General features: G+C 42.5%; 1 protein-coding gene across 1 annotated transcript in view; it reads left to right on the forward strand.

Moving 5' to 3' along the window:
* The first annotated feature begins 14951 nt into the window (after positions 1–14951).
* Positions 14952–26783, forward strand: part of LSM14B (LSM family member 14B) — a 24666-nt gene continuing 12834 nt past the window's right edge. Inside the window, exons 1-2 of the mRNA XM_015818136.1 lie at positions 14952–15072; positions 25836–25999. Of these exons, the coding sequence (XP_015673622.1) occupies positions 14952–15072; positions 25836–25999 (285 nt within the window). The remainder of the gene's footprint in view (positions 15073–25835; positions 26000–26783) is intronic.

The following is a 26783-nucleotide window of genomic DNA, read 5'->3' on the forward strand; positions in this document are numbered from 1 at the left end:
GCACCCAACTCAATGCGTCCACTGGCTTTGATAAGCAATGAAAAACAGCCTTTGAGCTATCTCACATCATTCCACTAATGAGAAGGAAGGACTCACTGGAGAAGGGCCTAATGCTGGGAAAGATTGAGGGCAATAGAAGAAGGGGATGACAGAGAATGAGGTGACAGGATGGAGTCATTGAAGCAGTAGGCGTGAACTTAAATGGACTCCAGAAAATGGTAGAGGACAGGAAGACCTGGAGGAACGTTGTCCATGGGGTCGCGATGGGTTGGACACGACTTTGCAATTAACAACAACAACATCATTCCACTCAGCCTATATTTATCTAACCTTCTTCCTCTGTAAGTTTGGTTGACCTCAGTTTCCTAAGTTAGACTATAAAACAATAATTCACTTTAGAAAGAAGGAAAGTCACTACAGATTTTACCCTGCTACTCAGTGGTGGGATTCAGCTAGTTCACACCACTTCGGCAGAACCAGTAGCTAATTTTTTGTTGCCCAGATGCAGAATGGACTTCCGGAAGCAGCTTCCACACGAGAACTAACTGGTTGTTCACATATTTGAATCCCATCACTGCTGCTACTCATTGCTAACTATAGGGGGCAGCACTCTTCTCTGTTTTGAGGCCATGAACCAGCACTGTCTGAAGACATTTCCATGATCCTGTGGCCAGCATGACATTGCAAAGCATTGTTTCCTACTGAAGTGGTACCTATTTATCTACTCACATTTGCATCCTTTCGGACTGCTACCAGTAGGTGTCAGGAGCTAGGCCAGCGGTTCTCAACCTATGGGTCGCGACCCCATTTGGGGTCGATTGACCATTTCACGGGGGTCCCCAAGCAAGGCTGTCCGCCATTTTTTCCCCTTTTCCGGCGGGTGCCTTACCTCCCTTGAGCTGGGCCAGCTGGTGGTCGGCCTGCTCTGTCTCTGCCGCTTGCCAACTACGCCTCGGCCGGCGCAGGGGGCGGAACCATGCATGCACGGCGCTCCCGGGCAGGGAAAGTCCTCGACTTACGACCGGTTGGGTAGTCCTCGACTTACGACCGGTTTAGTCCTTGACTTACGACCGGTTTAGTCCTCGACTTACGACCGGTTTAGTCCTCGACTTATGACCGGTTTAGTCCTCGACTTATGACCGGTTGGGGTCGCGGCATTAAAAAGGTTGAGAACCACTGAGCTAGGCGAAGACGGGCACTCACCCTGTTACACGATGCTCGGATCTCTAACCTGGGCTGTTGCCTTTCCAGCCGACAAGTCCAGTGTCTTAAACACTGAGACATCGCACCACCCACATTTTAGAAGATGGTGAGGCAAATAAAGCCCCATAAATCAATCCTGATAAGTTAGACCAGGGGTAGGCAACCTTGGCTCTTTTATGACTCGTGGACTTCAACTCCCAGAATACCTGAGCCAGCTACGCTGGCTGAGGAATTCTGGGAGTTGAAGTCCACGAGTCATAAAAGAGCCAAAGTTGCCTACCCCTGAGTTAGACAATGCAACAATATATGGACAATAATAGGAATTTTTTTTAAAAATGAGGCCACATATCTTATGTTTTAACAAAGCCAGAACAAGAAATCTTGTTAAATCCCAGACAACATACAAGCTATTTTCATGATACAGTCTACAGCCCACACAAATGACAATGTAGTGCAAACCTGTCCATTTTTTTATTTTTGGTTAGTTTATTATTACATACTCAGATCTGTTCAAATGTTTATTGAATTTATTTATATGCAAACTTTCCAGCAAACAAATATTCATCTCCATTTAGAAACCCCATATATTCTTAAAAACCTCAACTATAGGCAACAGCAACCAGAAACATACCAAATGCTTATTGTAATAAGCCTTACCAGTATGTTTTAATCAGAAAAAGGGAAATAATGGATACGTTGATTAATCTCAAGAAAATGAGCACAGCTATAGGTCTAATTATACATATTTACCATGCAATCCCATGATCAATCGCATGGCTGTGATTTCACAACTAACCACTTAGAGTAATTAGAGTAAAATCAGTTTGGTCTACTGGGTAAGGCAGGGGTCTTCAAACTTGGCAACTTTAAGACTTGTGGACTTCAACTCCCAGAATCCCTCAGCCAGGCAGGCTGAGGGATTCTGGGAGTTGAAGTCCACAAGTCTTAAAGTTGCCAAGTTTTAAGACCAGGCTGAGGGATTTTGGGAGTTGAAGTCCACAAGTCTTAAAGTTGCCAAGTTTAAGACCCCTGGGATAAGGCATCAAGCTAAAAAGCAAGAGACTGTGAGTTCAAGTCCCATCTCAGCCAAGAAAACCTGCTGGGTGATCTTGAGGCAGTCATTCTCTCTCAGCCCAACCCACCTCACATAGTTGTTGTTGTGGGGAAAATAGGAGGAAAGTGTGTTGGATATATTCACTGCCTTGAGTTATTGTAAATATAATAAAGAAAAGAAAAGAAAGGAAGAGAAGAGAGAGAGAGAGAGAAGAGAAGAGAAGAGAAGAGAAAGAAAGAAAGAAAGAAAGAAAGAAAGAAAGAAAGAAAGAAAGAAAGAAAGAAAGAAAGAAAGAAAGAAAGAATGGGTTTGCACAGCATACTGATCATGGGTGTACAAAGTAGCCAACTTCCTCTAGTCCAGTGGTTCTCAACCTTTATAATGCCGCGACCCCAACCGGTCGTAAGTCGAGGACTAAACCGGTCGTAAGTTGAGGACTAAACTGATCGTAAGTCGAGGACTAAACCGGTCGTAAGTCGAGGACTACCCAACCGGTCGTAAGTCGAGGACTTTCCCTGCCCGGGAGCGCCGCGCATGTGTGGTTCCGCCCCCTGCGCTGGCCGAGGCGTAGCTGGCAAGCGGCAGAGACGGAGCAGGCCGACCACCAGCTGGCCCAGCCCAAGGGAGGTAAGGCACCCGCCGGAAAAGGGGGAAAAAAATGGCAGACAAAAAAAATGGTGGACAGCCTTGCTTGGCGACCCGCATGAAATGGTCGATCGACCCCAAATGGGGTCCCGACCCACAGGTTGAGAACCACTGCTCTAGTCTAGTATAAATTCAGCTTATAAGAGGTTTATACACTAGCTGTTGAGAGTAACCAAGAGCCAACAACCAAGTACTCTACATAGACCAGGTATGTCAAACGCACAACATCACGTGACGTCACACGACGTATCATGACTTTTTCCCCATTGCCGGCAATGGGGTGGGCGCGGTTTCAGCGTGACAGTTTGACATGCCTGACATATACCAATTATTTGGCCTGCAAAACTCCAGATGACCACTAGAGGCCACCTTCTAGTGCCACCTAGTGGTCATCTGCCTCAGGTATGATCAGTCTAGGTTCAGGCAGGACAGGTAGTCCTCGAATTACAACAGTTCATTTAGTAACCATTCAAAGTTACAATTGCATTGACAAAAGTGGCTTATGACCGTTTTTCAGACTTATGATTGTTGCAGCATCCCTGTGGTCACGTGATCAAAAACAGATGCTTAGCAACTGATTTGTATTTATGACGATTGCAGTGTCCAGAGGGTCATTGATCACCTTTTGTGACCTTCTGACAAGCAAAGTCAATGGAGAAGCCAGATTCACTTAACAACTAGATTACTAACTCAACAACTGGAGTGATTCGCTTAACTGTGGCAAGAAAGGTTATAAAATGGAGCAAAATTCACTTAACAACAGAAATGTTGGACTCAATTGTGGTCGTAAGGACTACCTGTATACTAAAACATTAAGGAATAAGTTACAATTGGCTAAGTTTAAATCTGACTTTTCATATTAAACCATTAAGTCAACATGTAAAGTCAACAGCAAATATTAGTGCTTGCTAACCTAGTGATTCTTTTATTCCTTTAAGGTGCAAGCACACCAAATTGTACCAAGTCTCTCCCACTTCCTTAGCCACAGATTGTTACAGCTGTGAAACTCTGTTTATGCTTATAGCATCCCTTTTATTTACACATAATCCAAAGGTGTGCATAGAACCACAACACGTGTAGAAAAGTCAAAGCACACAAAGTAGCACATTTTCACAATTACAGCAGGCAGAAGAGGAACAAAATGATTTGTTCAAGGCTACTTGCTTCCAAATGTTGAACCTACACAACACAAATTGTCTATCGGCACCTTCTCTTCTGGAAGCAATTTCCTACAGATAGTCATCAACATACAATCACCACTGGGATTGGAACTTCCGTCACTAAGTAATTCAGTGAATTGCACCTAATTTTACAACCTTTTTGCTGCACTCATTTTGCTTCCCTCATTGACATTGCTTGTCAGAAGCTGGATGCGACAGTCACAAATGGCAATCACTTGTCACCAGGATCTGAACTCATCATAAATAAATGCTGGTTGACAAGAGCCCAAATTGCAATCACATGACTTAAGGCAGACATCATGCGACGTATCGGAGCTTTTTCCCCATGGCCGGTAACGGAGTGGGCGCGGTTTCTTCATGACGGGTCCGGCCCATGGGCCGGCAGTTTGACACCCCTTACTTAAGGGATGCTAATTGGACCAATTATCAAGGACCAATCAATCATAAGTCACTATTTTCAGGGCCATCTTAACTTTGATTGGTCACTAAAGAAATGATCATAAGTTGAGGACTACTTGTATTTGTCACAAATGTACCCTAATGAGGATTTTGCTGACTTCATTGATCAGGTAGTTCTCACAAGGAAAGATGAGAAAATAAAACGAGAAAACTTATACTAGTTTGATTCTCCCACTAAGTTTTCAGCATGAACTATCAAACAAGTCACAACTGGTTGTCATACAACACTTTACAACTTTAAACCATCATTTACAAACTATAATGGAATCAGCAAACACTGCCTGCAAAACCAAAAACTAATGAAAAAATATTGATTTTAGTAGGAAGAGTAAACTCATTCTGGATCCTGACTCTCAATGCAACTTTCCAGATCTTATCTGGCGATGCTTCAGTTTTGGACCATCTACAAGCAAATTCCCTAAGGGGGGCGGGAATCCCCAGCTTCCTACCTTCTCAGAGTGGAAACAATATGAATATGGATCCTTCAGCTGAGAGTTAGCCAATTCTAACCTTCCAGTTTTGCCCTTCTCCTTTAATAATCATTTATACCAGCAATCAAACAGCAATTTTCAGAACTTGGAAAAAGAAATCTAGCTGTGGAGTCAAATATGACAAAATTATTCACAAGCTCTTTTTATTAAAGCAGAAGAATGGGGCTTTATTTCTTATCCCCTTGCAAAGGTTGGTGGCTGTGATACTTTTGTACAACAGGTGAGCTTATGGTTTTGTTAAGAATGATATTGAACTTCACTTTTTATACCTTGCCTTTTTAAAAAAATGGCTTGATTAATCCATGTAAATATCTAAAAGCGAGACATTAAGATCTAAATTAAATACTATTACTTTCACCAATCAAGCCAACAATTGCAGAGATAAGAAACTGACCAAACTATTATCTCTTAGCTGACCAAAATAAGCTGACATAGAAATACAAATTTATTTTATGGTACCTTGTTATACTTACTAGCATTAACAGATCTCATTTCTAACATGGGTTGCTCAACATAAATCTCTTTATGTTCTTTTTTCAGTGAGAAAGTCAGCACTGATGATGTTACCTGGTTTAGGTAATGCAGGGGTCTTCAAAGTTGGCCCTTTTATGACTTGTGGACTTCAACTCCCAGAATTCCTCAGGCATGCTGGCTGAGGAATTCTGGGACTTGAAATCCACAAGTCATAAAAGGGCCAAGTTTGAAGACCTGTGAGGTAGTGAAAGAAAACAAGCAACCTCAGAGAGCACCAAGGAACCCTCAGCTACAAATATTCTCCTTTATTGGTTATTTTTCAGTTTAGTTATTTAGCACAATAGTTCCAATGGTCAGCAATCACAACTGAAGCTCTGAGATTTTTTTAAAAAAATAATTTAATAATGGACAAAAGGGGGAACAATGTAGTGATACGCGTTGCTATGTGTAATCTATAGCCTAAAATAATTCAGTCTGTGTTTGTTTCTTGTGGTACTTGTTAATTGACATTTTAATAATATTATGTCTAAGCCAAATGAATATGTGGGAAATTCAGCTGATGCTTAATAAATGAAAATAATCCTGAATTAAGCAGATTGTTTTTTTTAATTAATACAAATATTTTTAGATAACCTTCAAAATATATTACTTTTTTTAAAAAAATCTGAATATTTGAGGGTATGATTAATAATGTTCATAATATTTTATTATGAGTAGCAAAATGCATAGAGCTGTCTGTGGATATAACGTTCTTTTTATTGGCATGTTCAAATGACGCAGTAGGGTAGGGAAGGAAAAATCCCATGTATCAGAATCAACAGGATAGATATTAAGTTGTCCCTTCAGTTCTGTTTAATTAAATTTGAAGAGAAGCTTCCACACATCTACCAGGAGTGTCTACAAAAAGGTACCCAATAACATCCACTGGGAAATGACCCACAATAATGATGACACATGGTATCATAAACCTGGGTCTCCATAGCAACATTCCTACCTGTTTCATTCCTCAGGGCAACCTATGAAAACTGAATATGTACTTCAACAGCAAACCATACGGGGAGGTGGGAAAATGGAAGAATATACAAGAACACACACGTGGAAGGAGTACACTGAAATTTGCCACTCAAGATATTTTAAAGCAGCGTTTCTCAACCTCAGCAACTTTAAGATGGGTGGCCTTCAACTCCCAGAATTCCCCAGCCAGCATGGCTGCCTGGGGGATTCTGGGAGTTGAAGGCCATCCATCTTAAAGTTGCTGAGGTTGAAAAACACTGTCTTAAAAGATATTCTCAATTTCTTCTACACTAGAAGATAAAGACCAGCACTTTAGTCATTACAGGTAGCCGACTCACAACAGTTTAGTGACCTTTGGAAGTTATAACAGCACTTAATAAAGGGACTTATGCTCATTTTTCATACTTACGACCATTGCAGTATCCCCATGGTCACGTGATCAAAATTCAGACACTTGGCAACTGGTTCATATTATGATGGTTGTGGTGTCCCGGGGTTTTGTGATCCCCTTTTGCAACCTTCTGGCAAGCAAAGTCAATGGGGAAGCCAGATTCACTTAACAACCGGGTTATTAATTTAACACCTGCAGTGATTTGTTTAACAGCTGTGGCAAGAAAGGTTGTAAAATGGGGCAAAACTCACTTAACTGTGGCACTTAGCAACAGAAATTTTGGGCTCAACTGTGGTTGTTGGAAGGCTACAAGAATCAATGAGACATTTGCAGAAATGACAGGTAACATAAAAAGAACTAGTAAAGATTCTAAACAAAAGATGCCAGCAAATCTGGAGAATAACACAATGGCCAGCAGATTAATTTAGATACCAATAACAGAGAGTGTAAACTATAGTATAATAATAGCCTTAGTTTCACATGATAGCAAAGTAAAATTTAGACTCATCCAATGCAGATTATAATCCTACCTGGAAAGAGAAATGCTAAATATTCAAACTGATTTTACAAAAAAAGTTGAGAAACAAATTATTGTTAATGCGCACAGGAAAACTAAGAAAGCCAAAAGACACCCCAAAGAAGTCAATATGTTTTTCATCGATTGAATGAAAAACATATTGACTTATTTGAGATGTCTTTTGGCATTCTCAATTATACCAATAGTCAAAAATGTAAATAATCTGGAAGCTATAACAATAATAGAACAACAGAGTTGGAAGGGACCTTGGAGGTCTTCAAGTCCAACCCCCTGCTCAAGCAGTAGACCCTATACAATTTCAGACAAATGGTTGTCCAATCTCATCTTTAAAACCTCCAGTGATGGAGCACCCACAACTTCGGAAGGCAAACCATTCCAGTGATTAATTGTTTCTAACTGTCAGAAAATTTCTCCCTATTCCTAATTTGTTTCTCTCCTTGATAAGCTTTCATACCTTCTTGTCCTGCCTCCAGGTGCTTTGGAAAATAGGTTGATCCCCTCTTCTTTGTGACAGCCCCTCAAATATTGGAAAACTGTTATCATGTCACCTCTAGTCCTTCTTTTCTTTAAACTAGACATGGCATGAGTGTCACGGAACAAAACAAAATATGAGACTAAGAAGACTGAACTAATAACAACTAAAATTGCAACCAGCTTTAGAATTGACAATTAAGATAGAGAAGTGGTAGGCAGCTTCTGCTATTTAGATTTAACAATCAAGAGTAAAGGAACTAGCAGTCCTAAAATATATTGTAGAACAGCCATGAAGGTCTTAGAGAAGATATTCAGACATGTGGTATGTCTATACATACACATTTCTACTGATAATGGTTTTCTCCCTCTACTGCCCTATTCAAAGCTAACTTTGAAACAGCAGGTCAGAAAAAATATTGATGTTTGAATATTTGTGTTGTATTTTCCCGAGAATACCATAGATAGCCAAGAAAACCAATAAATGATTTATAGAATAATAACAATAATAGAGTTGGAAGGACTTTTGAGGTCTTTTAGTCCAACCCCCTGCTCAGGCAGGAAACCCTATACCAGTGGTGGCGAACCTATGGCACGGGTGCCAGAGGCGGCACGCAGAGCCCTCTCTGTGGACACGTGCACCGTCGCCCCAGTCCTAGGCCTTCAGCTGGGTTTTATAAAACCTTTTCGCTTTAGGCCTCCGCCGCCATGTGCAAAAAACAACAACGTTCAATCAGTCAATTTCAACTTCTTGCGGGAAAAAAAAATCTTGCAAAGTTGAATTGATTGATTGAACTTTTTAGTCCCACCCAGTCTGCCGTTACTACTGCAGCCACACCCACCCAATTGGCCATGCCCACCCAATGGGCCACACCCACCCGGCACTCGACGATGCATAAGTGAGTTTTGGGTTGCAGTTTGGGCACTCAGTCTCTAAAAGGTTTGCCATCACTAGCATAGACCCTAGAAAGAACTAATCAGATAATCAGATTATAACTTTAGTCATCCATTTCCAATTACACATCATCAACTTAAGCCATTGCACTACTGTTACCTATAACTGTAAAGGGTCAGGACACAGAGCTTGTTCTACCAGTCTCCTTATTGTAGTATACTGTATTTGGAAGTATAATTAAAGAACAAATAAATTTGTTTGCATGGTAATTTGCTACCACATGGGAGCTGTTTTGATTTCTTGCTATCAGGCATTAAAATCTCTTGGTTTGTCTTTTTCTAAAATGGGAACTACTCATCCCAATAAATTTGAGATATGAAATAACAAACTTTCTACTACTATTGATAACAGTCAAGGAATAACAAGCTGATTATCTGGGAGAAAAAGAGGATAACCACTATTCTGAGAGTCTGTGGAATCCTGAGAATTGAACATGACATTGACAGTGAATCACTCTGCCCTTATTATCCCACATGGCTGCTGAACCAGGATAAGTGTTTTTCTATGGCTGTGTTATCTGAACTTGGTGGCCACCATTTCTACTTAGAATGTAGTAGTAGTGGACATCAAGAACGCTGTGATTTCAAATTACTATGAGTATTTACCAGCAATTACAATCATGCTTAATCACAAGAATAACTATTTTGTTATGGTTAAGGATTCAAATGTGTGAAGCGATAACATAGTCAACACATTTTCACTAAATAACCAAAATAATATGTTTCGAAAATACTCTGACTTGTGTTTGAATAACACATTAATTCATGGTTAACAGTTCCATAGTTTATTGAATTAAGGCAATTGCCCAGATTCACACAACCTGCTAAACATAAATTAACACTAAATCGAGGCTTACACAACACTCTGAAATACAAATTAGGCAACTACATTTTAGCCAAACATGAACCCAACCTCATTAACAACTTTGGTTAGCAATAGTTCCAGTTTCTTCCAGTTGCTTTTTTATTATTTTTTGCAACCCAACATAATTTTTTTGGGGAAAAAATGTAAATCTGAAATTTGTTTGTCTGTCCAGCTGTTCATTAGTAGGTTCACTCTCCCAGTACGCAATGGAACTAAATTTCATGCAAAAGGATATGCTAACAAACGAAAGCTCGACTTTAAAAAAAATGGATTGGATTATTCCAAATGTACAAAGAAAAATACATAGTATATTGTACATCACCCTATGGGTGGGGCAGCTGGACTCAGGATGTTGACGATACCTCCATTCTAAGACCCCTCCCTCGTTTTTGTTCCAGTCACATGATGCAGAATGCAGCTATTATTAAGGAATTGTAAAAAAGTTCTAGAAGCCTCACTCTGCATGTTTTCAGGATCAATTAACTCAAGCCAAATGTTACCCAGTTGTTCTGCTTTCCATAATTGTAGTGTCAAACTCTTGGCAACCCACTTTAGCTGAAAGCAAGATTCAGAGTTTCTTTGAACAAGATGTATTGAAAGTGGCTAGGAAAAACCCTCCAGAAAATTCAGCACCTGGGCTGCTTTACTTTGGAATCCAATTTATCTTCCAGGTTGCTAATACAGCGATTTCATCTCAAAGCCTCAGTGAGAACTTGAGAAAGGTAAGTGAGGAATGTTTATGTCAAATCTACAATCAACATGTAGATTGCTCCCAAGGTCTCAAAATTGTCATTACAAATAGGTAATGTATGAATCAACAGGCAATGCATTCAGCTTTATTTTGATATGATTGAAATCCTGATCAAGTCTTTGACTACTGTAATCCATTTCTCATGGGACTAGCCTTGAGGGTTTCTAAATTACAAGTAGTGAAAAATGCAGTGGTCAGACTATTAACCAGTGCAAAGTGTAGTGATTTTTGGGAACTAAAAGATTTACAGGATTGGTTGGTTGCCTGCCAGGCCCAATTTTAAGGATTTTTTAATTTATCTTTAAAACAATAAACAGTATTAAGACCATAACGTTCTACATTTTGCTTTAATTATTGTGAGTGCTTATAGAAACAGGGAGGTGGGTTCTACATTTAATATTAAACACCACTACTGTATTTCATATGAGATGCTTTTTCTGGAGACATCATGGCAATTTATAACCACAGATGGAACTTATTAGGGAGAAAGAGAATCTGCTCTGCACTTGGTCTCTCGCCATCTGCTTCACAGATGTTAATTGATCGAAGACAAAATTCTCTTTGCTACCGTCTCTGCAGCTAAATAGCCTATTTAAGAGGGGTTATGATGTAGTCTGCTATATACAGTCCAGGTGAATAGCCACTCTTGTCAATCACAGATACAATTTAACCCCTGGAATCTACATCTGCTATGAGATGTGACTTAATAAGTCTTCTGTTGGCGATAACTCCCAGTTATGTCGGTTGAGAAGTTCCAGTTCACAATAAAAAAATGGCTAGAGAATGAGACCACTACTAACCTGAAGTCAAGAGTCTTAAAGTTTGGGTTATGGGGACCTCTTTTGATCTATGTTGGTTTTATTTGTTTATCATGAGTTTCAACTTTTTATACAAAGTACTAACAAGTTTTTAATCTGGTCCAAGCTAGTATTTTCATCTCATCAGTAAAAGGATTTGAGAAGAAAATAAGGTCACTGCCATCTTGAACAAAATCATTGGTTCTTGGCTAGTGGTAAAACTCATACTGTTATTATTAGTTGGAAACTGATCAAAGAGAGAAGCAACCTGGAAGTAGGGAGAAACTTCTTGACAGTGAGGACAATTAACCAATGGAACAGCTTGCCCCCAGAAATCGTGGGCACTCCATCACTGGAGGTTTTTAAGAAAAGATTATCACTTGTCTAAGATGGTATAAGATGCTTCAGCAGGGGGCTGGACTAGAAGAGGTCACTTCCAGATTCTATTCTATTCTATTCTATTCTATTCCCCATTGAACTTTTTTGACCCTCTTGCAATGACTGTTAACATTTTTCTGCAATAAGCTAAGATAGTGATCTTGTTTGTACCTAATGCTGATTGAAGATGTTACTTACTTAAATCCCACTGATTTCAATTTACTTTTCTAAAATGTATTAAAACTAGATCCAACCCACTTTCTGCATTTACATAGCATATGGAAAAGCTACTAGCCCATTCCAAAGTTTTGATTCAAAGAAAATTTGACTAAATCATCTCTTCAAAGCAAATCTTAAAAGCTGGATTTGTAAAATCAGATCAGGTGGTTCTAAATTGATAAACATTTGCATGTGCCTAAACATTTCTTTTTCCATGTAGAATTGACAACCTTCCCCTGAATTGATTCAAACTGGATCTTAGGTGATTTGCAACCCCATAAAAAGCTTAGTTATCAAATACAGGGACACCTTCCACAACTTCCCCCCTAACATGTAGCTTTTTTCCTGAGATTTGTGATGAAGTAGATTGTGTTTCTGAAAGCTTCATTTAAAGAGCTGTGAACATAGAGGTGTGGGAGAAAATATAGCATGAAATTATATATGTTTCTTAATCGCTTTTTTAAAAGTTAGCATGTTGGATAAGTGCAGTCAATGTGCCTCACTTATTATTATGCATCCACAAAGGATGTTCTTACAAATTAGCACTTAAAGTGCCACAGGATTGTTTTACTGCAAAAGATTAACATAACTACCCTTTAGAAGTTGGACATTACAGATGTATTTACAATTAAACTTTCTTCAGGGATGGGTGGCAATGTTATATATTTGTACCTGATTAGACAATCCCACCTATTTCCAACACGTGGTCATAGAATATTCTCTTATCCCAACATAACATTACATATTATCTGGGAATGTAAACCAGCTTGAAAATCCATTGGTTGTCTTACAAATCATTATAAAATAACATTAAGAATGCGGTACACATTCTTTGGTCATCTTTTGAAGCAAACTGAATTTAATATGGTTTTTGGGCAAATGGGAGCCAGTTTGGTGTAGTGGTGAAGTTGTTGTCTTAGAAAATTCTAGACTTCTTGGTGACTTTCTCTCAGTTCACCTCAGAGGACTGTTGCTGGGGGAGGGGGAAATAGGAGTATTAGCTATGTTTGCTACCTTGAATTTTATATAAAAAAATATCTTCTCACCCTATATAGGTGGTCTCTGTGCTCTGCAATCTTGGGCCTTCTATCAGGGGTCTGGGAGTTTGAGGGTCCTGCACTGTATCTTAGCTTTTCCTTAACTGCATTCTTCTTAATGGAGAGCTCTGCTGTCTCAGATTCCTGGGATCTGTTGGAGACACTCACCCCAGCTTAGGAATCACAGCCCCAAGTGCCTCTACTGCTACTGGGGCCATTTGGCCTTGACTTTCCACATCCTCTCCAGTTCAGGCTCTAGCACTTCTCATATTCCTTCTTCTTGAAGTTGCTGTCACTTGGCACCATTATATCATCACCAATGTCACATATACTGTATAATACCATCCATCTAGGTCTTCTGCTCTACAGATGTAAAACAAGTCTATATTTGTATAGACTTGTATTGACTATATTTGTATACACACGCACATACAAACACTACACACTCTTCCAAACTGCTTGCTCCATTCTACTTTTGCAACTCCCAGGAGATATCCTTCATTTGTTACCAACCTTAAATGTTAATTATAATTGACTCTTAATATAAAAATGTTGATTGGGTAAATTGTTTAACTATGTTAAATAAACCACATTTGGCTGGATTTGCTCAGGACACTAAGCCATAACAACAGTCTACAACTCCAGTATGATGAAAGAAGTTGCATTGCATTTAGTTTATCTTGTAAATTATACCATCAAATAGTACATCACCACCTACCCAGCCTTTTTTTAATTTTCCAGCAGAATCTGTCAAAGCTCCTTTCGTCTGAATACCAGGGCAGGGCACCCACCCAGCTACAAACCAGCTGAGCATTTTGGCTTAGCAGGTTGTGCAGATCTGACCTGCGTTCCTGCTTCATCATGCAAACCCAGGAATTAAGAGGTTGACCGAGCAACCCATTTTTCCTTTAACCACAGGGAAGCACATTGGGCTAATCCAGTGGCTAGATCCCCGGTAAGCTCCCCGATCTCCTAACACAGTGTTTCTCAACCTTGACAATTTTAAGGCATGTGGACTTCAACTCCCAGAATTCCACAGCCAGCAATGCTGGCTGTGGAATTCTGGGAGTTGAAGTCCACATGCCTTAAAATTGTCAAGGTTGAGAAACACTGTAACACGTGTATCTTGTGCCATTCACCGCCCATGCTAAATTTGTGTTTGGGGGATGCACGCTTTTTTAGGGATGCGATCAAGAACCGGGGTGGAGAGTGGGGGCTGGGTTGGGTGAGGAGAGACTCCCTAGTTCAGCAACCAGGTTTATGCGCTCCGAACGAGCCCAAGCGCAACTCAACTCTTCCACCGCCGCGCGCGCGCTACGCTCCTTTTCCCTCCGCCCCCTCCCACGTTACAATGGCAGCAGCTGGGCCGTCACGTGACCCCTCTCCCCCCCCATCCAAAACAAGCCCGCCTACCTGCTTCTCCCCGCCCCCTTTCTCCTCCCGCTCCACTCGCCAGCCGCCCGGCGCGCTCGCGCGCGCGCGCGCTGAGCCCGCGGCGCCTGCGTAGCCCCGCCCTCCTCCTCGTCCCTCCCGCCTTCTTTCCTCCCCCCCCTCCTCCTCCGCGCAGTCCTCATCTGGTTCCTTTCTCTGCCTCCCGCCGGCTCTTCCATTATCCCCCCTCCCCTCCCCTGCCCGCGGTCTATAAAAGGAGCGGCCGGCAGGGGGTTTCTTCCTCAGTCCGCTGCGGAGGCGCGAGCGGTGGGTCCCTCTCCCGGCCGGGACGCGCGCGTGCCGCCGAGACAGCCCGTCAGCCGCGGGGTGCAAGGGAGGAGGAGACGACGCCGACGAAGACGACGACGACGACGCCTCGCTCCGTCCTGGTCCGCGGGGCCATCTCTGGGTCGCCTCCTGCGGCACCCTTCCCCTCTCTCCCTCCCCTCTCTCCCTCCTTCCCTCCCACACACACCCCCGCCACCCCGCAGCAGTCCCAGCTCGTCCGGCCCGGCCGCCGGGCTGAGTCGGGGCCGTCTTCGAGGCCTTCCCACCCTCCGCCTGCGCGGCCGACTGGCCCCCCCTCCGCGCCGACGCCATGAGCTCGGGCACGCCGTACATCGGGAGCAAGATTAGCCTCATCTCCAAAGCGCAGATCCGCTACGAGGGCATCCTCTACACCATCGACACCGACAACTCCACCGTCGCCCTCGCCAAGGGTAGGGCCCGGGGAGGGGGAGGGGGGCACGGCCACGGCGAAGGACCGGGGCGCGCCCGAGGGAAGTGGGGGGGGGACGCCTCGGCCTCCTGCCCCCCCTCCCACGCACACACAATCCGGAGGGGGGGTGGACGGGCCCCGCCTGCGTCCGGTGCTCCCGAGGGGCTGGGAGGGGAGAGCCGATGGCGCAGGACGACGACGGCGGCGGCGGCGCCGCGGGATTCGGCTTCGCTTCCTCGCGCGGCTCTTTCTTCTTGCCCCCCCCTCTTTACCCGGGGGGGAGAGAAAAAGGAGGGAGGGGTGGACACGAGCGCGGCTCGTCGTCGTCGTTGTTGTTGTTGGGGCTCCGACGCGGGAGGGCCGCAGCTGGGTTGCAAAAGGGGGAGGAGAGCCCAGCGGGCTCTGGGCTCCCGATCCGCATCCCTTTAAAGGGGCAGGCGCGCCGCAGACCTGCAAAGGGGAGCGGGGGGGGGGGAGAGAGAGCGCTTTGCAAAGGAGGTAAAGGTCCGGGAAGGGGAGGGACGAGAGCCGGGGCTGGTGTGTGTGTGTGTGTGTGTGTGNGGGGAGAGACAGGGAGGGGACCCTTCGCTTTCCCGTAGGGCTCCTTTTTAGGCCTTGCAGAGCTGGAGGAGCGACTGGAGCCGCCATAAACGAGAACTTGCGCGTTGGTGCTGGGAAAGGAGAAGGTGGTTTGAATTCCGGGGGGGGGGAGGGAGAAGAGAAGAGCTGTCAGGTACAAAATCATCGGCCTCCTTCTTAAGGGTGATTTTTTTTGGGGGGGGGAGAGATGGAAAACTCCTTTATCACCCCGCTGGAACCTGTTTGTTGAGCCCCATTTCAAAAGTTTCCTTTTTAGGGGGATGGTCTGGAACAGTGTTTCTCAACCTTGACCATTTTAAGGCATGTGGACTTCAACTCCCAGAATTCCACAGCCAGCATTGCTGGCTGTGGAATTCTGGGAGTTGAAGTCCACATGCTTTAAAATGGTCAAGGTTGAGAAACACTGGTCTGGAAGATATTGCAGAGGTGCTGCAGTTCCCTTACGGGTTCAGCCTCCTTAGGAGGAATTGCTGCAATCTGCTGAGCTTCCGTTATTCCCCCGACCTCTTCTTTCCTGCAAAGGGGAATTGTTTGGGATTTGTAAAGCAAAGTGGTGTCGTAAAAGCTGCTGGTGACTTCAAGGGGCCTGTCATGTTTTAGCCTTTGGTAATGTACGGCTCTGGTTCTGAATGGTGTAGGTTCAGTCTGTTGTGCAAGTATTATTAGCAGGTGTGTTGCTTAATGAAGCTGTCCTTTTGTGAACAATGGGCAAGCAAGTTGTGCCAGCAATTCCTTAACTTCCGCCATTTCCAAGCCTCGTAAGCATACGGGATCCTCACCTTGTTTGATTTCAGTAAACGCGCTTGTGCTGGCAAATTTTCCATTCCACGTTTTTTGTTAGAAGGTTTTAGAAAGTGTCTATTTCCAAAAGAAAAAAGTATGGATGTTCGATACTAAATAGCTCTAATGCTGCTTATGTTGGGTAGCTTAAAGAGTTGGAACAATGTCCATAGAAAGCATGTAGCAAGACACCCACACTGTTATGTGGACTGGATGTTTATAAAAGCAAAATATAGTATATCAGATACTGCTTGGTTGACACGACTGAGAAATTGAGGTATAAAATGTTTTGGGGGGAAAGAAGTATTTTGTAAGAGAAGGTAAGTTTACACCCAAGGAGAGAAGTCATTCAGAGCTTAACAATTCATGTGGAAATTTATTGCACAATATTTTTCTAAAGAATCACTCTGTAATATTGGGGATTAAATAGAAATAATTTCCCCATCCTGACTTTAAAAAAAGGGTACTCAGAAAGGGTGAAAATGACATTAACGGAAACCAGAGAATCAAGATGTGCTTTGTGCAAGAATGTCATCCTGCTAAAATGTTTTCAATTTATTTTGGGAATATATAAAATGCATTTTATTCTGGAAAATGAGGGAGTCTGTGTCTGTTGCCAGCCCTTGTTCCATTGTTAACAGCATAACTGCACTCTCCCAAAAGTACTAGTTGGCCATTTATCCATTTGCTGTTTATGAGCCTCATGAAGTTAGTTAAACAGCAATGAATATTCTGTTTTATTCAGCTCCCTCCCCCTCTCACTCAAGAGAACTTGAGTGAAAAAGCTTTGAATGATGATTTAATGGAAGACTTGGTGACAAGATTCCTATTAAAGTTCCATTTTTCCACAATATTATTGCCTGGTGAAGTAAACAAAGCTAGAATTTAAAGGATACTTCTCCAAGATTGCTGTACAAAGGCACAATATAGCACTGAAGTCCCATTCTTGGAGAGGCAGGATAAGGGGTCCAACGCTTTGTAGTGTTGGCGTATCCATTTTGAACCAGTTTTATTATTTTGTGGCTTAGAATAAGAAGGTGACTTAAAATTTAAACTGTGCTCCAGAAGTTTATTTTATTTACTAAAGTTTTGTGAAGAATATGAGCAAACTCAAGTAGTGATTAACGTGTACTTGTGTACATGTGAGCAGGTAGTCACGTTGAAAACACTGGATCAACTTGTTCTGTCTTTGATGTGCTTGATATATCTGGTCATTTTGGAAAAAAAATGGGAATTGCTTTGTTAATAGTGTGGACTTCTAGAACTGTAATGCTAAGTTTTCTAGAATGTTTTTTAGGTCTAAAGTCTATGTGAAAAGTCAGCTTTTGAGATTCTTTAGTTAAGGTCCTCCAGAGAATGGGTGTCTTCTTTCCTGTCCTTTGATTGCTTTCAAATCAGCTTTAAACTTTATTGAGTAACACTCATCGGAGCAAAGATATGGATTACGCCTGATTAATGTTGAATCTGAGTAATGTGTGGCTTTCCTAAACTTTATTCTCTGACCTCAATTTGCTGCTCCTTTTGGCAGTTCAGTTTCTTAATGGCATATTCTGGAAGAAAAATATAAGATGCCTAAGGAACAGTGCTCCATTTCTCTTTTTGATTTCCAAAAACTCTTTTGGAAAAGTTCAGATTATACACAGAAGCAGATTTTCTTTTAATTCAAAGAGCATTTGATTTTTTAGCAGCACTGGCTTTAACAGTTAACTACGGGGTGTAATATTGGGGGAGAGGTGTGGAGAACCATTTTTTAACTGCGATGTATAGTGGGGATATTTATAGCATTCTAGAATATTTGTTGTTTTGCCACTAGAAAAAAATGCCCAGAGTTGTGAAGCCTTACACTTGGTAGCTTTGCTGTTTCGGTAGAGTTACCTGAAGTTGTGGAAGCATTTTTGTGTAATAATATTAGTTTTCTTTTGTTCCAGTGAGGAAAAGCTGAGGTGACCATACTTGGTTCAGAAGCATCTCCCCCTCATTTATGTTAGAGGGGGGGGAAATTCAGATGGAAAAAGGGCCTTTGAAAAAGTGTGTGTCTATAAAAAATTCAGAACTAAAACACCATGGCCTCCAGTGAAGGAAGCATTTTCAAATATTGCATTAAAATGAGTCCACACAAGTAAGAACATACTGCTCAAGGAGTATGGCCTTTGTGGAATGGCCATAAACGGATGACGAATGAAGAGTATATAAAGTTGGAGGAAATGGGGAAGAAAAAAGCAATGTAACAGACCGACTTAAATTGCACTTTTGAAAGATTTTGAAGATAAAGGGAGGAAGGCAGCATGGTTGTAGGAAACGAAGAAACAGACTTGGAGTGTACAAAGACTAAATTGAAGAAAGCATAGACTGGGCTCTTCAAACTTGGCAACTTCAAGACTTGTGGACTTCAACTCCCAGAATTCCTCAGCCAGCCAGGGCTGGCTGAGGAATTCTGGGAGTTGAAGTCCGCAAGTCTTAAAGTTGCCAAGTTTGAAGACCCCTGGCATATAGACTGAATTGCTTAGAAAGCACCAAGGATTTTGAATTAGCTTTTTCTGCAGAGACAGACCAAGGATTATCTGTGGATGCTGTTGCCTGTTTTTTGTCTGTTTGTTAATGGTAACTCAAGATGGCAACATAATACTCCTTTCTCGTTCCTATTTTCCTCATAACAACAACCCTGTCAGGTGAGTTGGGTCATGTCCCAAAGTCATCCAACTTAAAGCAAGACTAGAAGTCATGGTCTCCTGGTTTCTACACCAGCACCTTAACCAGTACACCTAAATGCAGCCTGGCTTAGCTAGATTGTTGCTTCAGTGGTGGACAGGTTGATAGAACACAATAGTAATAATGTTATGTAATCAGGGAGAAAGTTGAGAAACTTTTAGGTGGTTACTCAATCAAGCACAAGCTATTGCAGAAGAAACAAGTCCTCTACATCAGCGGTCCCCAACCTTTCTGGCACCAGGGACCCGTTTTGTGGATGACAGTTTTTCCACGGACTGGGAGGGGTGGTGGTTTCGCATGCAACCTAGATCCAGCGCATGCACAGAGGAAGCTTCACTCTCTCACCTGCTGCTTGCACGGCCTGGTTCCTAGCAGGCCCTGGACGGATACCAGTCTGTGGCCTCGGGATTGGGTACCCCCGCCCTAAATTGTGAGGGGCTGTCATAATTTTCTTAGCTCTCCAAGTTGTGGCAAATTTACCTGATGGCTGACGGCATTGATTTAACCCAGATTCTTGGCGTCATTAATGTCTTGTGAGATGGCACCATTTAAAATACCAGCAGAAAAGAATGGATGAAATTATTGTTTAGGACTTTTAATCCTTAATTAGAGTTTCAGAATTACCAGCCTAAATTCCAGAAGCCTTGTAGGGTAAAGTTGTTAGCATTTTTGCTAGCCGGTTGGAACTTGTGATTTCAGAATAGTGAAATCATTCAGACCAGGGGTCCCCAACCTTGGCAACTTTAAGATGTGTGGACTTCAACTCCCAGAATTCCCCAGCCAGCATGGCTGGCTGGGGAATTCTGGGAATTGAAGTCCACACGTCTTAAAATTGCCATGGTTGGGGAGCCCTGATTTAGACTATGATGTGGCCAGAAGCTGCCTGTCCATAGAGATGAACTGAATAGTCATCCAGACTACCAGGTTTTTAAATAAACCAGGAATGTTGTATCTCTGGGATTGGAGATACTACCATAATTGCATGTCCACCAATTGCTGGCAGCCGGTTTGGCATGCTGGATTGATTAAAGAAAGAGGGCTTACTCCATATTCAGATAAGATGGCAACTGGATTAAGAGACAGGAATCGTGAAGAAGTCAGACATCCTTTGGAACCAATGTAGGCAGTAACTTAATGCCAGAATTCAGCCATCCCTATCATAGCGGAATGAATCAATATTACCAATCCTGTGCCCTGCAAAGAGTATAGGCACAGGTCTTTTCTTTTCAGAATGATCCAATGTTTCTCAACTTTGGCAACTTGAAGACATGTGGATTTCTGGCTGGTGAATTCTGGGAATTGAACTCCACACATCTTAAAGCTGTCAAGGTTGAGAAGTATTGGGGTGATTAGTGCTGAGCTTTTAAATGGAAGGAATTACCAGCTTCTAGGTATAGTCAAGGCCATGGTTTTCCCAGTTGCAATGTATGGCTGTGAAAGTTGGACCATAAGAAAGGCTGAGCGCCAAAGAATGGAGGCCTTTGAACTATGATGCTGGAGAAGACTCCTGCGAGTCCCCTGGACTGCAAGGCGATCAAACCGGTCAGTCCTAGAGGAGATCAACTCAGACTACTCTTTAGAAGGCCAGATCCTGAAGTTGAAACTCAAGTACTTTGGCCACCTAATGAGAAGGAAGGACTCACTGGAGAAGAGCCTAATGCTGGGAAAGATGGAGGGCAATAGAAGAAGCGGACGACAGAGAATGAGGTGGCTGGATGGAATCACTGAAGCAGGAGGCGTGAGCTTAAATGGACTCCAGAAGATGGTAGAAGACAGGAAGGCCTGGAGGAACGTTGTCCATGGGGTCGCGATGGGTCAGACACAACTTCCGCAACTAACAACAACAAAACCAGCTTCTAGAGAGGACCTAGGGGTCAATTCGAGGCAAAGCTCTTTTTTTAACTGAAGTTTTGGCAAGGCTAAAACTAGGCAAAGCTTTATAAGCATTGTTTCTGTCACAGGCATTGGCTTCCCGTAATGCAAAAAGTCAAATCCCTTTAGGAAGTGGCTGAAATTTGCTAATTATTCCCAGCTTCCTGTGGATCGTGCAAGGGGGGAAAGGCACTTTTTGAACGATATATAGGATGTTTGGGGTCCTTAATGCAGTTTGGGGTCCTTAATGCAATATTTGAACATTAAATATTCTCAAAATGAAGTACTATAAAAAAAAACCAGCTAAAAATAAAGAGGGGGGGAAAAAAGTGCCTTAGAACCCATTCCAGGTAGAGAGGCATTTTGTATACTGTTAAAAGAAGCTTCTCCCAGTGAAGCTGTTGTCGATTCTGTTACAGAAAGGTGAAAAGAAAAAAAAAATTCTTTAACCAAAGAATGAACAATTCTTCTGCTTAGTTAAAAACAAGTTCTTGAGACCCAAAACGGAGAAGAAAAGCCAGCTAGGCCCTTTCCATTAATCTTTTGTAAACATTTATAATGTGTGAGAAGAAGCAAAACATAAATATGTAAAAGAAGAAGCAAATCCAGATGGAGGTAGCCCTCAACGTACAACCACAGTTGGGACCAGGTTTTCGGTTGCTAAGTGAGTTCCAACTGATTTTACCACTCCCCCCCCCACACACACACAGTTAGTTGAATCACGCGGTCAGTAAGCTAATCTTGGCTTCCCCCATTAACGTTGCTTGTCAGAAACTGGCTGGGTTTCAAATGACAAGGACATGACTCCAGGCTGCTGTAACCATCGTAAATGCTCCTTGCCAAGTGCCCCAGTTTTGATTACTATGGGGATGCTGCAATGCTTGTATGTTAACTTTTTTCAGTGTCTTTGTAATTTTGAACCGTCACTAAGTGGATAGTCGTAGGTTGAGGATTACGTGTACTAAGAAATGCAATGTGGTAACAGAAGAGTGCATAAAATCCTTTTGAAATGGCAGGAACAAGCTCCTCAGTTGCCTTTAAAAATTGACCTATTATGTCTTCTGGGTGTGCTGGACTAGCACAGGGGTAGGCAACCTTGGCTCTTTTATGACTCGTGGACTTCAACTCCCAGAATTCCTGAGCCAGCATGGCTGGCTCAGGAATTCTGGGAGTTGAAGTCCACGAGTCATAAAAGAGCCAAGGTTGCCTACTCCTGGACTAGCACCACTTCAAAGATTTCCAGAATCACCTCTCAGCTAAACAAGAATTCTCTAGGATTGTTAAATCTACCTATTTTTGGGAAAAATAGAAGCAGATTTAGGGCTGAATGCTGCAAAGTCCTCTAGTGGCCGAATAGTGTCAGTGTCACTGGGATCCCCCATTCTTAACAGGAGCTAAGAAATTCCCCAAGGAAAGGCGTGTGGAAAAGTAAAATAGTGTGTAGTCGGCTGAAGAACGCTGAAATCTGCTTGCAAGTCCTCATTTAACCTTGATTGTTTTAACAACGTACCTTTTGATCCTGAAGGAACCTTAAAAGTAGATCCTTTCAGCGGCAGGATTGGTCCATCTAAATTTCGTGTTCTAAACTAAGTTTGAAATGAACCTTTATTTCTGGAAGGAGGAGACTCTGATTCTGTATTTTCATCAAAGCCGGGGGAAAAAGTCATGCCTTTTTTAAATAAAGGTTTGGATAATAACAGTTTAGATCTCATGCAAAAATAAGACTGAGTGATTTGGGGGTTTTGGGCCCTTTGGACCCTGAGAACCTACCACTTTGGTTCTGAATGGTCTTGCCACTGCCTCAGAACCAGGGTATAATCTGGGGGTTCTTTTGGACCCACCGCTCCTGAGAGGGGGGAGCAAGAAGCAGCCATGCTTGGGAGATCTTTGTACAATTTTCATTTGTGTGTCAGTTGCCACCCCTTCCTGGACCAGGAAGCTCTGCTCAGTCATTCATGTCCTAAGGCCCTCCCAATTGGATGACTATAACAAACTCTATGTAGGGCTTCATCTGGTGCGCAGAATGTGCACCAAAATCAAAAGTGCTTATTATTTGGCACATGTGACTGAGGAGTTCTGGGAGTTGAAGTCCACAAGTCATGAAAGGGCCAAGTTTGAAGACCCCCGATCTAGGGCCACTGGCGTGCAAGTCTCTTTCCTCCCCCCCCCCTACTAGTCCCAAGAGGCCTGGGCCTTCTCCCTGTCCCATCTCACCCTGCCTCAATATTTTGCTGGCCAACTTTCTGTTCCTGGTCATCCTTGAGAAAGATTTGCCTCTCTAGCCCTGAGGAAGATTGCCTTCCCTACTTTCTATCTGAGCCTCACATCAGCTGGACACATCTGTCAGCAGCAGCAGGAGGGACCCAGGCATGGTGCGGCAGGAAAAAGACCCACGCCTCTAGGGAGTTGGGGAGGGGGGTGTAGGGGGTCCACATGCTAGCGGGCCTAGCTGGCTGAGGCCTTTCAAGCCATGACAGGTGTCTATGTGCCGGGTCTCCCAAGGCTTCCTCCATCCTGAGGCACACCCCTACGCAATCATTTTAACAACCACATCTGGAAGAATTGGAGCTGCAGTTGTTAAGTGAGGCTGCCCCATGAGTGTCTCGCTTAATGATCACGACGATTTATGACCAAAATTCCAGGCTTCAGTTGCCTTAACTACCTGTGCTATGATTATGTTTAGGAAGGAAATAAAAGAGATAAAGCTTTAACACACTGGCTGCATTTGAAGAGAGTTGTACAGGGTGTTAACTGGTTCAGAGGCGTATCTTGAACAGATAACCAGACCTCTAGCTTTAATCTGGCAGCGACAAATCTGGATGAACGTGGAAGCTTGTCAGCTGTAGTGTGAAAACAAAGGAATCTGCTGCTGTGTGAATGAAGTGCTGCTAATTTGATTTCAGTTCAGCCTAATACCCATGTGATTTTTGTCCTCGGAAAAAGTGAATCCTATTATTAGGCTATGCTTTTTTCCCCTGTGTGGAACAACTCCTTGATCTTCCTGTCCAAATGTCATGTTTCTCCTTCCTCCCCCATTGTAAACAAGTTTTGGGGTTGAGAATTACTGTCTTAAAAAAATACCAGGCTAAAAAAAAAAAAAAAAAAAGCTTTATGTTGAATAAACATTTTGCTTTTCTCTCAGTATCAAACTTCCTTGCTAATTGCTCCATTCTGCAAGGGTGGATAGGCATGATTTAAAGAAAACTGAGGGATGAATTACTTCAGTATTTGGTTTACTTCTTTCTTCGGCCCCAAATTATATGGTTTCATTCCTGCAAGTGAGCAATGTTAGTAAAAAGCAAACATTCAAGTATAATTTTGAGTAATCTACTTATTTGAAATATGAGAGAAACTTGATATGTTTTAATTTCTGAACCACTCGTACAAAACAGCATTAATTTATACAGTTATGTAATATTTTTTTAATAAGTATTTCCAGCCAATTCAGGTTTTTAAAGATGACTGTATAAATGAAATATTTATTGTTCAGGAAGGAAAAAAAAAATCATGTAAAGCCTTTGAAAAATGAAAGGTCTCTGCCTAATGCTGAAAACATATTGGATAGATCCTGGCTTTAGAATACCAATCTAATTCAGCATTCTTTTCCCACAGTGGCCAAATTGATAACTCATAACAGGAAATGAATATGATAACATCATCTCATATGTTGTTCTAATAACAATAGTGAGGGGAAGATATTTCTGTGAATGACGGTGTAAAATGTAATTAAAGTTGCTATTATCACAGATTCTTAGTGCACCGCGAGACATGTTTAGTATAGGATCATAATTGTACAGGTAGTCCCTTGGTTTACAACACTTGATTTAATGGCCGCTTGAAATTACAATAGCACTGAAAAAAGTGACTTATGACCATTTTTTACACCACCATTGTAGCATCCCCATGATCACATGATCAAACTGGCTCATATTTATGATTATTGCAGTATCCCGGGATCATATGATCACCTCTTGCGACCTTATGTGAAGCAAAGTCAATGGGGAAGCTAGATTCATTTAACAATTCTATTATTAACTTAACAATTGCAGTGTTTCACTTAATAAGTGTAGCAAGACAGGCCATAAAATGGGGCAAAATTCACTTAACAAACGTCTCACTCAGGAACAGAAATGTTGGGCTCAATTGTGATCGTAAGTCACAAATGACATTGTAAATGACCTTTAGTCATTTAATGTATGCTCTCAAAATATGGCTTCAAAATAGATCACATTCTATCAGCATAAGTGTTGGATAAGCTTCTTGGATGGAACATTAAACAGGACACCCAGGATCCCCTGTCACTTGGCCACAATTTGCCCCCCCCCTCCTGGATGGGGGAGGACACATGGAAGAGAAATAAGTTTCTTCCATTACTCTTTGGATTAGAAAAAAATGGGAAATTGTCAGTTGATAAATTTTCCTTCGCAGGAGTTATCTCAGTTCCAAAGCAACAATACAGTGTGATGGAGAGGGAGGCAAGAGGCAGCCTTTAATATTGGTCAACAAGTGCTAAGAACGTGGGCCACTCAGTAGCCAGGTCCATATAAGTTCTTAAAAAATACTAACTTGGCTGATGACGTTACCTAGTTTGGTAATGAAGCATCTGCAAGAAAAGCTCAGAGAGCGCCAAGGGACCCCTCAGTTCAACCCTGAGCTACAAATATTTTCTCCTATCAATACTAAACTCGCATTTTGAAAAGTGATAGCATAGCTCGAAACACGTAGCCAAAAGAGACATTGATCTAAGGATGGTGTGGAAAAATTGGTGAGCTCAAATACTAACGCTTAAGTCTTTCTTCAAAGTGCGCTCATTTGGAACCGAAGATCGTCCCACGGATCGTCCTGCTCCTCCAAGAGAGGAAGTTTATGAATATATCATATTCCGAGGGAGTGACATTAAAGACATCACTGTATGTGAGCCTCCAAAAGCACAGCATAATCTGCCCCAGGATCCTGCTATTGTCCAAGTAAGTAATTCCATCTGGAATGGGATAAAAGTTTCTTTGGCAATGTCGGAACAGTAAAAAATACCATTAGTAGGCATATAAATTCAACTGGGCCTACTGATAAATTCTAATTCGGTAAGAATGACTATAGCAGGGGTAGGCAACCTTGGCTCTTTTATGACTCGTGGACTTCAACTCCCAGAATTCCTGAGCCAGCCATGCTGGCTCAGGAATTCTGGGAGTTGAAGTCCACGAGTCATAAAAGAGCCAAGGTTGCCTACCCCTGGACTATAGTATTGCTTGTTATGTTGTCTTAAATTTGTATCATATCTTTCTGTTAAATATAGTGCTCAAGGAGAAGAACAATAAAATTGCAAGTGAAGTAGAGAATGAAAACATGAATACAAACAGCTTAACCACAGTAGTATATTAGTAATCTGATTAAAACCTGTTTATCGCCCGGTCTCCAACCTTCGCTTTGCGGCGAAGGTTGTTGAGAGTGTGGTTGCACAGCAATTCCCTCGGCACCTGGATGAAACAGTCTATCTAGACCCATACCAGTCGGGCTTCAGGCCGGGGCACAGCACGGAAACGGCATTGGTCGCATTAGTTAATGATCTCTGGAGGGCCCGGGACAGAGGATATTCCTCTGTCCTTGTTCTTTTGGACCTCTCAGCGGCTTTTGATACCGTAGACCACGGTATCATGCTGCGGCGTCTCGGTGGGTTAGGAGTGGGAGGCACCGTTATGCGGTGGTTCTCCTCCTTCCTCACCGACCGTACGCAGTCTGTATTGGCAGGGGGAC

Source organism: Protobothrops mucrosquamatus, unplaced genomic scaffold (assembly GCF_001527695.2).
Source record: "Protobothrops mucrosquamatus isolate PMUCROS unplaced genomic scaffold, P.Mucros_1.0 scaffold683, whole genome shotgun sequence".
Taxonomy (NCBI): domain Eukaryota; kingdom Metazoa; phylum Chordata; class Lepidosauria; order Squamata; family Viperidae; genus Protobothrops; species Protobothrops mucrosquamatus.